At 40.6% G+C, this 16,573-nt stretch overlaps 1 protein-coding gene across 1 annotated transcript in view; it reads right to left on the bottom strand.

Moving 5' to 3' along the window:
• The window catches only part of ATP13A5 (ATPase 13A5), a 115,083-nt gene that overhangs the window by 38,173 nt on the left and 60,337 nt on the right, over positions 1-16,573 (bottom strand). The window contains exons 13-19 of the mRNA XM_065942117.1: positions 14,309-14,370; positions 11,674-11,824; positions 7,980-8,066; positions 7,171-7,327; positions 4,998-5,115; positions 1,192-1,316; positions 257-417 (exon numbers count right to left, since the gene is read on the bottom strand). Of these exons, the coding sequence (XP_065798189.1) occupies positions 257-417; positions 1,192-1,316; positions 4,998-5,115; positions 7,171-7,327; positions 7,980-8,066; positions 11,674-11,824; positions 14,309-14,370 (861 nt within the window). The remainder of the gene's footprint in view (positions 1-256; positions 418-1,191; positions 1,317-4,997; positions 5,116-7,170; positions 7,328-7,979; positions 8,067-11,673; positions 11,825-14,308; positions 14,371-16,573) is intronic.

Below are 16,573 nucleotides of genomic sequence, written 5' to 3'. Positions count from 1 at the left end.
AGTTCCCAGCCCAGAGATTCTGACTGAATCTCTAGTTTTAGCCTTGGAAGCTTGAAAACGCTTCCGGGTAATTTCTACGTGAAGCCAACTGAGGAGTGTCAGTGCAAATACTAAAAGCTTTGCAAACTGTAAAACTCCAGGCAGATGGGAGAGATTATTGCTGTGATGACTTCTAATGCTCAGAGAGGGCTGCCCAGGGTCAGGGCTGTATTGCATCAGCCCCGGTCCATGGAGGGGCTTTCTGACATTCACTCACATTCTTTCCAGGCCCATTCTCCTGGTTCTCCACCAGCTGCCAGGTCACAGAAGCAGGGGCGAACTCTTCAGGTTCATTGGCTTCAACAAGGATCACTTGGCTCCCTCGAGGAATCATTTCAGAATTCTTTGCAACGGTAATGGCTGTTTGAAGGTTGTCACCTAGATGGCAAATAAAGTGGACTTGATTTGTGTAGAAACCTCTCAGCATCCAGGACTGAACACTCCCTCCTCTGAGTGACCATACTATGTTGTTGGTGCTCTTTGGGGGCATTTAACACTTTCTGCATTTTTTCACAATGTTTTATAAAGCCTGTCTGTCCCTAGTGGTCAAACATTATGTCTATCTCTCCCTTTCATCCTAGCATCAAGTCCATGAACATCACATATTTTCAAAATATGCACTAGTGAGTAAACAAATGTTTAAGTGCTTTACAACTCATCCTCAGGAGACTGACAGTTTTCAGTGGTGAAGGTATAGGCTTGGTCTGATAACATAAACCTATTCTTGGGATCTGGAGTCCAATTAAGTTTAAAAAAGAAAGCACTTAGGATCAGCCATGTTGAATTTAATCATCACAAACTATGCCTACCCCACCACCCTAAAGGACAGTCTCACCCCTTTACACAGAGGTCTCACTGGGGTTCTTCATGAGAACCCTGTTCTCATCTTTCAATACCTGCTGTGAGTCTGTTGGCCCTGAACAAACCCTGGGTAGGAAGAGAGGGCCTTAGGCAAAGAGAATGCCTTGCCTCCAAGGCTCACAGTCATTGAGGGGAGCTTCCCAAGTTCCCAGGTAAGTGGAACAGAGGGTAACAATCTTGACAGCAAAGCATCATTCCTCCTGCCTCAGCCACAGGGACTCAGTCAGCTCACATGGCCTTTTTCTTATGCCTAGGATGGATTTAATTTGTTAGGCTTCCAGAAACGCATACCAGTGATCATCACAGTCCTGATGCGGGCCTCACTCAGTTCCTTCAAGACTGGTTTGGTTTCCTTTTTCAAGCGATTCTCCATTATGAGAAGTCCCAGAAATGTTAACTCTGACTCCACATGTTCTCTTTGGGTTTGGGAGAAAGTCAATATTAAAGCATATCCATATAGTCTCAACAGTTGGATTTATTTCTTTTTAAAATTTCTAAGTTTTATCAATGTCATACGTGCACAGGTTTAACAAATCAGGAAGAATCCAAAAGTTCATTATAAAGAAAACCTATAGCCCCTGTCTTCACAGCACCTTCCCCCTTCTCCTTCCCAGATGTGATCACTCCTACATCTTTTATCTGCTCTTTCCATGTTTTTCAACTCTATTCTTTTAAAACAATGTATTTATCTTCCAATTCTGTTGGTTTTTTAAAATTTTTTGTTAATCATGTATATTTTAAATTTGTAAGCATATAAGCAGTTTAAAATTTGTAAGTATATAATCTGACATGTAAGCATATATTTTTAAATTTGTAAGCATTTTAGTTTAGTAGACATTTATTAAGTCCATACTGAATACCAGATATTATAGTAATAGTTGAATATGGAATCATTTATTTCAGCCTCCATATGTTGCCTGCAGTAAATACATGAATGACATCAGTCAAGAGTTTAGTTTTCAGAATTTGAAATTGGAGGCTTGGAGTATAACTGTGTTCCATTAGTTATGTGAGACTTCTCGAAAATAAATCTCAGGTGTTTTTTAGAAGGTAAATTTGGGGGCCAAGAGCTCTTTCTTGATCCTCTATTGTTCTTTTTTCTGTCCAGACTGGAGTTAGGATTGCAGGCGGAGGAGAGGGACACCTAGGGAACCAGTCTCTGTGCCTGCTCTCAGCGCATCCCCCGTGTTCAGGGCCACCTTCCACGTGCTGTGCTGTGCGTAGTCGTTCAGTTGGCTCCAACTCTTTGTGACCCCATGGGCTGTAGCCCACCAGGCTCCTCTGTCCATAGGAATTCTCCAGGCAAGAATACTGGAGTGAGTTGCCACTCCCTTCTCCAGGGGATCTTCCCAACCCAGGGATTGAACCCAAGTCTCCTGCATTGCAGGTGGATTCTTTACCATCTGAGCCACCAGGGAAGCCCAGGAATACTGGAGTGGGTAGCCTAACTCTTCTCCAGGGGAATCTACCCGACCCAGGAATTGAACTAGGGTCTCCTGCATTGCAGGTGGATTCCTTACCAGCTGAGCTACCAGGGAAGCCCCCACTTTCCGTAGTACATGACATATCAAAGACTCATCCTCTCAGGTTCTACAGGGTGAACCAACTTTCCTCTTGGAATCTCTCTCTCTCTCTGGCATGATATAGGCTACAGTTTCTTCTAGCCTGCTGATTCAGCTACCACTCTTCCAGTTACTTTACATCTTATAGAAATTTGTAGAAATCTCTCACCTACACTTATTATTTCTCTAGTTTTCTTTGATACTATTTCTTTTCTATTATGTTAGTAGTACTCGGGAGGGAAATGATCACATGGTCAGTAAACTTCTTTAAGAGAAAGAATAGAGTTGAATCTCTCAATGAGAAATAATTCACCCTTGGATAAGGATTCATTGAAGAAACATCTCTCTGGAGTAGAAAGTGAGTAGCTACATTCTCCATTCAAAAGCCCAGTCACTAAATCACTACTTTAGATCTTACATTAGGCACGTTGGTGAACACTCAGTTAGTAAGATATGAATTCTGCCTTCGTGATCTCAGAGAGTATTATAATTCCCATCATTTAGCTTCATGACTTTCTATTAAAAATTGGATTAATGTTCTTATTAACTAGAATTGAAAGAAAGATCCCAAAATCTTCTCATCAATTTATTCTATTTTGGATCTCTGTTTTATGACTCTTCCCTTGTTCACTGCTTCAGGTACTTGGGCCTCTCAGGATTCCACAACATTCCAGCAAAATTCTGCATCAAGGCCTTTGCATTTTCCACCGTTCCTATTGTCTGCAATGCTTTGCTCTGGATATCTGTATGCCTTACTCCCTTACTTTTACTAAGATCTTGGTTCAAATGTTACCTCCTTGTAGGACTTCCCTAATCACCCCATGTAAAATACCACCCTCCTGTCACTTTAAAAATCCTTTTAACCTGCTTTATTTTTTCCTTCAGGGCATTTATCACTGCCTGACCATATGTCATAGATTAACTTTATTATTTGTTTCCCCCTAGTAGGATATAAGCCATGAGAAGGCTAGGATTTGATTTTATTCACTTCTGAATCCTCAGTGCCTTGAGGGACATCTAATAATAGCCAAGCTCAATAGAAATAGGCTAAACTCATGAAAGGGTGAGTCTTGTTAGGGAATTTTCTTCTGTTTTTATTTTGTCTTTTTTTCCCGAAGCCATCCTAAGAAACTCCTACTTCCCCATTATGAAGCCAGCTTTTTAAACATTTTTAATTTTCCTATTTGGAAACCTCTCCTAAATATAATTTGGCTCTAAAAAAAAAAATCAAAATCCTATTCTTTTACCCTGTTTGAAAATAATAACTATATTCTAGGAAGCATGATAAATAGGCTCCTGATATTCTTTGGGAATACCTGAGATGGTTGGAAATCTAGCATATTTATCCTCATTTTCTTTTTTGTTATATTTATAATAATGTCTATCTCACTGGTAGTTTTTAAATGAGAATATCACAGTTGCATCCTTATATATATAGCACCTGGGTAGTGGCTATATTCCACTTCAAGCAAAATACATCTTGTCTTCACACATGACCTTAACTTTCATTATTAGAATTTGTATCTTGAAAAATTACAAAATCCTGTGTTATGAGTCTTTGTGTTTGCTCAAGAATAGCTAACATCTTGAATACTAAACCTGAGAGTGCCATTCATACATTTCAAAATTAGCTTTGTGATTCTATTTAGAAGATTAAAATGTCATGACTGAAATACTCATTAGAGATCATCTAATCCCACATTTTATAGTTGGGGGAAATAGACACAGTGTAAGGAAGGGATGTGATTATTGATTATATAAGAGTAGATGGACTTAGGTTGTAAATAGTAACACACTACATCTATGCAGATGGGCAGATAATTTTAAAAAAATTGTATTAAGTGAGGACCTCTCTGTCAACAAAACAAAATAAAAAATGAGTAACGTATATGATCTCTTATTCAATTTGCCACAGTATTTCTTTACTCTTTTGTCATAAACAATTCAAAAACAACCTTTAAGAACTGCAAAACTTTGAAAGAAAAAATGATTTACAGATTACCCTCTGCAGAGGACAGTTTACCCCTTGAATGTAATGAAGAATACTGAATTCTATTTCATATAAGGAACTCAATTTGCACTCACTCCTCCAGCTCTGAGGGGGTATACTACTAATTCCTGAAAGAAATCAAGTCTAAAAATTTCTGGAGGTCATTCAAAGTGACAACTGCATTCTCTGAAACCCTTTTTTCTAGGGGACCCCTAATCTGTCAGTCACATGATACTCCGAAGTTGAAGGGGGGGTTGGTTGTTTTGGGTGGGATGATGGGTCATCAGGCAGAGATAACTCAGTGACATCTGAGAGTCAGGAGATCTCAACTGCCGTCCTTGTTTCATCACCAGCCAGCCCTGTGGCCTGAGCAAGTCCTCCCCAATGTGGCTTAGAGTTGCCCCTCTCTAAAGCAAGGCATTAGATGAGTGATTCTCCATCTCTAAGAGGTTTCCTGGTGATTTGGCTTCTACCCATTCATCTCCAGGGCTCACTCTCTTCATGCACACAGAGCCTGCCCTAGTGCCAATTTCTGAGCTCCCCACCTGGTTAAACTTTCCACTTCTGAAAGCTTCTCCATCTTCAAGACTTTGTGGGCAAGAGCAATAACACGGAAGCCTTGCACTGTATAATTTCTTAGCTCCTTTGGGAAATTCTTGGGCACTGCCAAGAGAGAAAAGAGAGGTAAGTGCAGGTCCCACTAAAGGTGGCTCAATTCGTAAACAAAATTCTGGATACAGTCACTGTACTTTGTTTTAACTTTCCCTCCATAAAAATGCTTTAATAGAAACACTACAGGGATTTCCCTGGCGGTCCAATGGTTAAGACTTCACCTTTCAATGTTTGGGGCAAGGGGTAAGGGTTCAATCCCTGGCCAGGGAGCTAAGATCCCATATGCCACTCAGCCAAAAAATCGAAATATGAAACAGAAGCATTATTGTAACAAATTCAACAAAGACTTTAAAAATGGTTCACATAAAAAAAATTTTTTTAAATAGAACACTATAACTTCAGTTAAAGGCCACAAACAACTTCATCAGTATGTTATTCTTATAATCTAACAGAAATAAATGCCAAAGATGTACTGGTCATCAACTGGGTGTCACATACATTAGCTGAGTTCAGTAAAGACAGGCCTCAGGACCATCTTCCCAGATGAAATGAGGTACTGCAGGCCAAACTATCCCATTGCTTGGTTTTGTAATTAAGGTTTTATTGGAACACAGCCATGCCCATTTGTTTGTTACCTATGGCTGCTTTCAGGTTACAATGGCAGGGTTGAGCAGTTGAGCCAAAGATGGTGTAGCCTACAAGGCCTAAAATATTTATGACTTGGCTCTTTGCAGAAACATTTGCCAATTTAGGTAATGGATGACACAGTGCCAACCTTTGTGTATTTTGACGTGGTAATCATAACTAAGGTTAATATGTCTATAAAATTTGTATGGTTTATGTATGCATGGTTATATAAAGATATTAGGGAAAAGAATAGTATAATAAGAAGTGTAGTAGGTTAGGTTCTCGTCTCCACTGTGCTGCCAGCTAGCTTCCTGACCTTGGGCATTTTAAGTCTCTCTTCTGCATCTCAATTTTCCCATACATAAAATGAAGAGGTTATAGATGTCTATGCTCCCACTCGGCACAGACATTCTGTAATTCTAAAATATCAATAATTCTGGAGGTGAGGCTCTATTTCAAGGAGGCTGCTAACTCTCTATTTCTTAAACACAAGAAGAAAGAAAAATCACCGAATATGATATTATCATATGTCAAGGATCAGAAGTTAGGACAATAAGAAGAATTAGACTGACCAGACAAAGAGGCAGTGGCAAGTAACACCTAAAAAAATAACAGCCAATGATAGACCAACAGTCTGTAAAGGATGGAGTTAATGGGAGCTATGAGGAAGATCAACATCAGAAAAATAGAGGGAATTCTAAAAAAAATGACTCCAAGTAGAGAAAGAAGTAAAAGCAATCATTTGCCAATTCTTAAAATTCTAGGCACAAGCTGATGGCTATCAGCAATTGTTAGAAGAATATAGATGAAAATCAGGAGAAAAAAGGCCAATTTTATCCAAATGAACTCATTTGAATGCAACAATATTCTTACAAATCTTGACTGCAGCTTAGAGAGTACATGTTTATAAGATGAAGAAACAATACAAATCAGCTTAAAATCTGGCCCAGAAAGACGAAATTGCTGTGAAAATGATCAATTACCTTGCTCTAATACCACCTAATTTACTCTAATCACTTTTTTTCCCTAAAAGATTTATTGTTTTTATATTCTCCTCCCACTGTTCTGAGACACCATAAGTGGTTCCAGCTCCCAGGAGGTGGATGATAGAGCATCGCTGTTTACAGAATGAGTCTGGTGTTCAGACCTGTCTCTTTGGTTCCTTCTGAACACTCATTCTCACCGTCCCTGGTCCTCTGATCCCAGTGTAGTTTCCTGATTTGTCCTGATACTTGTTTCACATCTACTTCTCTAATGCCGCATTGTGGTTGGGCATTGCTGGCAGGACCACAGTCTGATATTTACTCTCTTTTCTTTGCTTTGAAATGATCACCTCTGCCTTAGCAGATCTGCTGGGCCCACTTTCCACCTACCGAGAAAACAACCACCTCCATGTTCATTGATTTAGGCTGGTTTGCTGTGTCTGTTTGAGTTTTTAAGTATTTTCACCTCCTGAAAGAGGGAAGTGCCAGTTAGTACCTGTTTCAGGTCTGCAGAACTGAGCCAGCATCTCCGGGGCTCCCTTCATGTAGACATGGAACTGATCCTCCCCCACCAGCTGAGCAACCACAGACATCCTCTGCAGGCTGGAGGAAAATGGAAACTGACGCAGGACGATGATGGCTTCCACAGGACTCTAAGTGCACAAAGAGAGGGGAGCTTAAGAAGCTATTAAGGAAGATTTAGCAGATGTACACCAACAAATAGTCTTTACTCTGCAGTGAGTCCAGGGACGTGAGGTGATATGTTGTCACAACATTGATATTTTTCTAGCTGCATCTAAAGCGGTTCCCTCATCAAGTTGTCTGGTCTACAAAGCCCATTCCCTTGGCTGCCTGAGAAATCCTAAACATCTTCCAGGCCAAGCGCATAGGTCACCTTCTCTGAGGTACTTCTCTCTCAGCAACACTGCTCACTCCCACCTCTGGACTCCTGCTGCTCTTTCTTCAGCCTTTATTCCAGCACTTGTCACACTGTATTGCATTTGTTTGCACCGGTATTGATTTTTCTATCAGTCCATGTATTCCTTCAGCACAGAGCACAACATGTCTAGTTTTGAAATCACTTTATCTCTTAGCACCTAGCACAGGGTTTGAGTATACATAGGTATTTTGTGAGTGTTTGTTGAATAAGCTAACGGACAAATTTAGGAGTGAAGAAATGAGCAAACCAACTGTAGATACAGGTAGGATAAGACAAAATAAGAAGAATATAAAATATATAAAAGGCAGGGGAATTCACCAGTTTTAAGGGGAAAGGTTAATATAATTTAAAGAAGCAAACTATACCTGACTGGCTTTTGGTCCTGGCTTTATTATTACATTTGAATCTGATATTCCAAGTTTGCAGTAGTCTGCATTGCAATCTTCGATTATCTGCTTGCAAATGAAAACATTCATAAGATTCCTTAGAGAAAAATAATAAGAAAGAAATACCTCTCTTTTGCATAGCACTTTAATCTTTTCAAAGCCCCTTTTACATTTTTTTCTCTTCTAAGCCAATTATTTTAATACCATCATTATCAAATTTCTGTTGTTTCGATTCATATTAAGGATCTTATTGTGAAATGTCAAAGAGCAGAATTATTGTGATTACATTTTAAGTCGTAACTGAATGTGTGTGTGTTTGCGTGCTCGGTTGTGTCTGACTCTTGGAAGCCCTATGGACTGTGACCCTCCCAGGCTCCTCTGTCCATGAGATTCCCCAGGCAAGAATACTGGAGTGGGTTTCCATTTCCTTTCCCAGGGCATCTTCCTGATCCAGGGATTGTACCCATGTCTCCTGCATCTCCTGCTTTGCCAGGCAGAGTCTTACCTTTGAGCCACCTGGGAAGCCAGCAATAATTGATGAAGAAAGCATTAACTGCAGCCCACTGGCTCTTCCTAAAATGTATGTCTTGTAAATTGACGAGGGTGGAGACCTATTCTCCATTACACCTGAGCACATTAGCTCCCAGATGACAGAGGATTGAATTTTGAACTACTTCTATGCTACTTCTATGCTACTAGCCTAACTGGTTAGCTAGAGAGTTACAAGTTAGCTGCTAGCAAATTAGAAAGCTTATTTGAAAATAGTTTATATTCTTTGGATGTTACAGCACTGTAAGTTATGCCATCTGAAGAACCAATATTTAGCTAAAATATGGGAAAGGCAGTCAGATAAAAATAAGTAGTAGAAGTCAGAAAATAAGAGACATCATCTGGTCTCTGCTCTACCACTTACTTGTTCCACCTTGGGGACATCACTTTGTTTCTCCAAATCTCAATTTCTTTGGAAAAATATTCTGACATTCCTTATGGTTGCTAATATTCTTAGAGTCTATAAGAACATTTTTACTCCCCCTTATGCTTAGTGAAAGTTTCTTAATAACCAAAAGATATTTAACTAGAGGCTTATTCAGCTTTAAACTCAGTGAACAACTTTGCAGTGTTATGCTCTGTTTGGAGTGGATACAACTGGTCTTAAAAACAGTTCTTACAGAGCTAATACTAAAGATTTATGTTCCCGCATAAGACGCCAACTCGTATGTCACTTGTCCATAGAGAGGAAGTCTCCTCTTTTGGAGAAGGGGGAGCAGTGTTAGAACCAGGATCAAAGTCACATAGAATAATAATGACCATGTGGAACTCCTCACTGCGTCAGCACCAGCGGTGCTGGTAAGGACGTTTGTGCTGCTTGCTTATAATAATTATACTGATTCCTCTCTATTAAGATCCAGGAAAGTAATTTCTGTCTTGCCTTTATATTGCAAATAAAAAATACTGCCTTCCATATCAGCAAACAAAGAATGTTGCAGCCATCAAGCCATCACATGACAGCCATCTGGATGGTGAACCCTGAGGGAACTCAGGATGGAAACTCTGCCTGCCACTGCAGCCACTTCCTACAGTGCACTCTTAGGAGACTCAGGATGCCTGATGTTTCAGGGGTAAAGAATCTTCCTGTAATGCAGGAGATGCAGGAGATATGGGTTCAATCCCTGAGTCGGGAAGATCCCCTGGAGGAGGAAAATCCTATGGGCAGAGGAGCCTCACAGCCACCTCCAACGGCGCACCCTGAGGAGACTCAGGTTGTGAAAACACAGGACCCTAGCCCCAGACAGCTGAGATGCATATCAAAGAAAAGATTTCAGTGAGCCCAGACTCTTGCATCTTCCCATACAAATAAAAGCACTCAATTCCTTAACTTGAGATATGTGGTTTTCTTTAATTAACAGTAATTTTTTTTTTGTTTGTTTTTATTGTAACTACCTTGTCTTTGTAGCAGAAACTCCTATACATGTACCCTAGCTCTCTACCCCCATCTTCTCTCTTCAGAGCTCTTCGAATTATCTGAGATGCTGTGTTTTGGGCTTAAGTCCTCAGTTTTGTCTGTCAAATAAAACATAACTCAACTTTGAGGCTGTGCTTTTTTTTTTTTTTTCAATTGGCAGTATCAAGCATTTCTCCACAGCAAACGCTCTAATTTTACTTACTGATATCAGAAATTTCCCTGTTTACCAGGTTTCCCCTTTTATTACTTTGGCCTCTATAAATCCACAATTTTCCTACAATAAATCTTTAAATTAGCCTCTTTGTGAACTGTCCTTCAGGCTTCCCAGGTGGTGAGTGGTAAAGAATCTGCCTGCCAATGCAGAAGATGCAGGAGACATGGGTTGGATCCCTGGGTCAGGAAGATACTCTGGAGTAGGAAATGTCAACCCACTCCAGTATTCTTGATGGAAAATTCCATGGACAGAGGATCCTGGTGGGCTATAGTCCATGTGGTCACAAAGAGTTGGAAAGCATGACTGAGCACACACTCTGTCGAGGGGTTCTACAGGTCCCTACAATTGTTTGCTTTCTCTTCTTGACAGCTCTGTTTAAATGCTGTTCTGCATTTCAGTTAAGTAGTTTCAGAAAAAAAAATTTTGGGGGGGGGAGGGAAAAACAATGTAGTTAATTAACTAACTAATGAATGAATGAATACGCTCCATTCTTTGGACACTTTACAATGCACTGCCTTCAGGCTCACAGTTTCAAAGCTCCAGAAGTGAGTCATTGTTATCCAAATACACATATGAGGTAATGATTCAGAATCTTTGTTCTGGATTTGAAGTCAGAAAGCTAGAGAGTGGTAGAGTCAAGTAGTTTCCCCATCCTCTCATGACAGTCGCCAGTAGGAAATTATATCCTTCAGCCTATCATTCACACACAGCTGAGGAAATTGAACCCACTGGATTGAGGGGCCTCCATTCTGGTGTCAAACCCTTTCTCTGGGTTGGGAAGGTCCTCTGGAGAAGAAAATGGCAACCCGCTCCAGTATTCTTGCCTGGAGAATTCCTTGGACAGAGGAACCTGGGGGGGGGGGGGGGAGGGCGCTACAATCTGTGGGGCTGCAAAGAGTAGGACATGACTAAACCGGCTAACACTTTTAAGACCTATATTGTCTATTAATAATACAGTAGCTACCAACCAATTGTGGCTATTTCAATTATTTAAAATTTAAAATTCAGTTCCTAAGTTGCATACCCACTGTTCATATGCTCAATAGCCAGTGTGGCTAGTGGCTACTGTGTTTACAGTACTGCTCTGGATGAGTGCTTCTCCAAGGATGTTTGTGCTAGAGTTTGGCCTGTCAAGGCTTTTGTGGTGAAACAGGTTTAGTAAATGCTGCATATTATATCCTCTCGTGAATATTCACAATACACCACTGTACATTAACATTAAAGAAATTCTATAGTCAAGAAATCAAATTATCTTTGTTTAAATATCAGTTTCCAAATTTATTTGATGGTAGAACACTATATCATGTTGCAAAGGTTTATAGAGTTTTGGAGCAGAGATTGGGAGATTCAGGTAGGATCAGACCTTCATTCATTCATACACTGCTATGATTCTCTGGGTTTCAACCAAAGTTAGGCAAGCCTAGGCACTCCCAGTGAATATTGGGTATTTCTTCACATTTTCTTCATTCCGCTGAACCAAGAAATAATCACCTTACCCAAGCGGTGCCCTCAAACATTTTGAGGTCCAGTGGGTCTCCCTGGATGGTCCCATCGAGGAGGATCAGAGAGTGGCAGCTGGTCATGGCCGCACACAGTGGGCCCCAGGGCAGAGCCTTGCCTGAGGTGAAGCTGTGGACTTCCTGGAAACTGGTAGAGAAAATAGTTAGCAAGTTAAGATCTTCCACAAAATCATTTTGCACACCCTGCCTTCAATTTTACTGAGATAAACTTCACCGATACCTCTCGTCTATGCTCAAAACCTTCACTAGCTCCCCTCCCCCCCATACCTTGTATGCTAAATTCTGAGTGTTTGGGTATAATCACAGGGCATGATTGACTCAATGGACATGAGTTTCTGCAAACTCCAGGAGACAGTGGAGGACAGGTAAACTTGGCATGCGGCAGTTCATGGAGTGGCAAAGAGCTGGACACAACTTAGTGACTGAACAACAGAGCCTTTTGTCAGGCTGCCTGCAGCCAGCCCACAGGGTGGCAGTGTTGGGGGAAGGCAGACTGTGGGAAGGCTCAGAGCTGACATCTGCAGATTGCAGAGCTGTCTCTAGAAAACGACCAAACCGAGGCAAGAAGTCTGCAGGCCAGTGGGGTGGCAGGGATGGAAAGGAAGCCTGCCTGCTGGCTCCGTTGTCTTCCAGTAAAAGCAGGCATGGCTGGGGAACTTCCCTGGCAGTCCAGTGGTTAAGATTCCACCCTTACAACTAAGGGGGCGTGGGTTCAATTTCTGGTCATGGAACTAAGATCCCATACGCTGTGCTTAGTCACTTAGTTGTATCCAGCTCTCTGAGACCCTATGGACTGTAGCCCGCCAGGCTCCTTGTCCGTGCGATTATCCAGGCAAGAATACTGGAGTGGGTTGCCGTGCCCTTCTCCAGGGGATTTTTCCCCACCCAGGGATCGAACCCAGGTCTCCCGCAATGTAGGAGGATTCTTTACCATCTGAGCCACCAGGGAAGCCCATGTTGTGTAGCATGGCCCCAAAATTTAATGAATAAGTACAATAAAGAAAAAAAAAAGCAGGCATGGATTCAAGTAGTTCTCACAAGTCGGCCCTTTGGCTTTCACCCCTATTTCTTAAAACTCCTGGCATGGATATCTAGCATCAAAAATCTCATTTCCCTATTTGACAGTAGACATTCTCTCCTCCCATCTTACAGCCGAATAAAAACTGTATCCAGGGTTTCTACTTCTCTCAAAGTCTCAGAGTATGAGGGGAAAAGGAGGGAAAGAAGGAATGGAAACTGCAAGCATCCCTTTCCCCTTTCACTGCTCTGGTCAGTAGAGGTCTGCCTGTCTGGACCAAAACCTTATCTGTGCATCCGAGTACGCAGAAGCAGAGGCACATTACTACGAGCCCAGGGAGTTCACTGACATGCAGCCCAGGAATCTTCTGCAACGTCACACCGCCTAACTACTGTTCGCTTGTGCCAGGGCTATACCCAGGACCCTGTCACCAACCTGGAGAGTCCCTGCATGACGCCTTCAGTGACAGCAGCCTCAGCCACTGTTTGGAGCCCAGGTGGAATACCCAGAGCTCAAGAGCAGCAGTGTCTCCACTCTGACTGAGAAGGTGGGTCCCTGCCCTGCAGGGAAGGGAGTGCAGGGGGCATTCTCTGAGGATGGGCACTCCCTCCTGTCTCTAGCTCTGTTTTGGGGGTAGTGTTTATGCAATTGCCCTCTCCACTCCCTCTTGTTGCTGTTGAGTCACTAAGTCATGTTTGATTCTTCAGGACCCCATGGACTGTGACACACCAGGCTTCCCTGTCCTTCAATACCTCCCAGAGTTTGCTCAAACTCATGTCCATTGAGTCAGTGATGCTATCCAACCATCAACATCCTCTGTCACCACCTTCTCCTTCTGTCTTCAGTCTTTCCCAGCATCAAGGTCTTTTCCAATGAGTCGGCTCTTCACATCAAGTGGCCAAAATATTGGAGCTTCAGCTTCAGCTCTGCTCCCTAATGCCAACTTTTAAACCTCGTCTGTAAAATTTCTAGCCATACTCCCTTCAAAACCCATCTTATTTGTTATCTCCTCCAGGTGGTATTCCTTGATCTATTCATTTTCAAAATGAATTTCTACCTTTTATTCACTATGTTATTATAAAAATTAGGACTGTGTCTTTTATCAAGCAATCGTTATTATGTCTTCTTCTCTATTGTGATATCTGTGCCTTAATTCTTTTCCCAGCCTATGTGGTACATTGCAGATGGGTCCATTTGCACCTTTCATCTCACTAGAGTGTGAACTCCATGAGAGGGGAGATGGAGGTCTTCCTTTCTGGATTTCCCAACTCACAAGCCACCCAGGAAGTCTATGCAGTTTTAAATTAAGCACAGTCCTGATTTCACTCTTTGCTTTTTTGTTTTATTCACTCAACTCCCTAACCGTCCACCTTATTCTATTCGATTTTTCATGTGGAGTTTGAAGATCTACTTTCCCCCTCTGATTCTGAATTTAGAACTCATTTAATTTAACAAGTTAGATTAATGGGGAGCCAGTACCAGCCAGTTATTATGTATATTTTATGTGAGATTCATCCCTCAACACTGGAAGGATGGACTGGAGTATCACAAGGTAGCCCCACCAATCACACGCTCTGTCTTCATTACAATTACCAGTTGTCAGCAGTAGGGACAGTCCCCCAGAGGTCCAGTCCATCTTCTGTAAGAGTACCAGTCTACAAAAAAATTAGAATGTGTTTTAGCAGAAGATTTAGAGCTTTTAATTACAATTTACACAAAACCCAAGCTTCTAAGAAACCAAAGTACATTTAGCTATCCCAAGCCCTTTCTTTTTACATTAGATGTTTATTTTTTAAAAATTTCATTATTGTTTATATTTGTAGTAAATGCGATACTCAGCTCTCCATTAGCTTTCCTTTATTTCTTCTAAAAACAGATTTTTAAAATTTTTATTTTCCATTTGTTCAATGATTCTTTTAAAAATTTAATTTATTTTTTATATTTCATTAAAGTATAGTTGATGTAAAATATTCTACAAGTTATAGGTGTACTATACAGTGATTCACAATTTTTAAAGTTTATACTCCATTTATACTTATTATAAAATATTGGCCAAGCCCTTACTGGCAAGCATCAAATTTTAAATCAGAGAAGAGCACCTGAAGGAAAGATTCAGTCGGTGACAAATGATTCCCAAAAGACCATGTTGAAAATTAGCTTGGGTCTAGTCACTAATTATTATCAAATGCAAATGTTTCACTTTGTTTACTGCCATGACCACTGCTGTTGCTAGAAATCCAACAAGAACCAGCTCAAGTCTGACTTCTCAGTTGGCACCTGCTGTCTTTCTAAAGCAGAGGTCAGAATTTTTTTCTTTCTTTGCAAGACTATTTAGTTCCTAGTCTGCCATATGGTTCACAGCTATTTCCTAAAAATATGGGTGACATGGTGACTGTCCAGATTGATAATGAAATGTTGATAAAGGGCTTTGAGACTACAGAGAGAAGTGAAGTGCTCATAATAAATATTAATTAATGCCCAGGAATGGGTTTGACTGTTAGATCAAGAGGAGGTTGGTGGGGAGGGTTGATTTGCTGTATCAGGGGAAAGTATTTGTCAGATAATGTAGCAGAGAAAGCAAAATGGGGCTGAGTGCTATCACAGCACTTTTAATTTGCCCATTGCTTCATAGTCAATTAGTAATTACAAACCCTAGTGCCTATGCAGTAGGCCAATGGCATTCGGCCTGGTCTACACCCAGTCAGAGTAAGGAGGTGGCTACCACTGGCTCAGCTCTGTCAGTAATGCATTGCGAAGTGCTAGGGAATGTCCTTTTCAACACTGACACCCAGGTTTCTGACACTTTTTTCTTGAAAATGATCACCATATAAGACACTGAAATTTTCAGTTTTCCATAAAATGGTATCTTTTATCATCATAGCACATTTGCATTAGCACCATGCTTTACAGTGAAGTGTCTGCAGTGCTTTCTCTTCTTACAGCTGAGTAAATAGAGTACAGACAGTCTCAGTATAAAGGTGAAATGAGCAACCCAAGGGTCCAGTGGCACATAGATTGGAGAGAAAGAACCAGGATCCAGGCTGTTTGGAGACTTCCACCAGAAAACAAAAGCTAAATGAATTCTGAAAAGCATGTGGAGAGACAAAGTCTGTACTGAACTTCTGGGTTAAAGAAACAAGGAAAATTTGTTTTATTAACTAATTTGGACTTCAAGGGGAGCTAACAGGCTTCATGTAGGTTATTCTTTCAAGAACAACAACAGCAAAAGAAAAAAGCAAAACACCTCTTGTTTCATGTACCTCCTATATTTTATAAGGACTCCAATCTGTGTGATTAGATTCCAAAGGCTCTTGAGATGCTCCATTTCAGCAAGAGTTAGCAACTTAATTCAAACTGAAATGTTTTCCTGATGATTAGATATGTTTTAAAACATCAATATCTTGAACATGAAAACAGAGATGATACCATAGCAAAAATAGATAAGGGACAAAGTTATTTCTCTACATGGAAGTAACCCTTATACAATAAAACTAGCCATAAATGGAAAAAGTACTAAATTACAGTTGCTGTTCTAAAGCAAATAAGATAGAAAAATAAAACTTCTTAGTAAAAATACTAGCTTAGGCTTAGACTGAATTGAATAGAAAAGAGAGAGAAAGAACCTGTTTTAAAGAACTTGTAACAAACCAGTGTAAAACTAGAAATATATGGGAATAAATATACTCAGAAGCCCAGTGGTGAATATCTTCTAAATTGAAATAACACTAGATGGAAATTCAATTGATGGTGGAGGGTTTTATTCTAACATCATGGTGGTAGACTTTTATAATATGAAAGCTAGAAAGAAACAGAGAATTGTACTTCAACTATCTTATCTCAAAAAGTCACACAGAAATT

Source organism: Muntiacus reevesi, chromosome 8, assembly GCF_963930625.1.
Source record: "Muntiacus reevesi chromosome 8, mMunRee1.1, whole genome shotgun sequence".
Lineage (NCBI taxonomy): Eukaryota > Metazoa > Chordata > Mammalia > Artiodactyla > Cervidae > Muntiacus > Muntiacus reevesi.
Note: the sequence above shows the minus strand (reverse complement) of the source record. Positions and strands in the feature narration are given on the sequence as shown.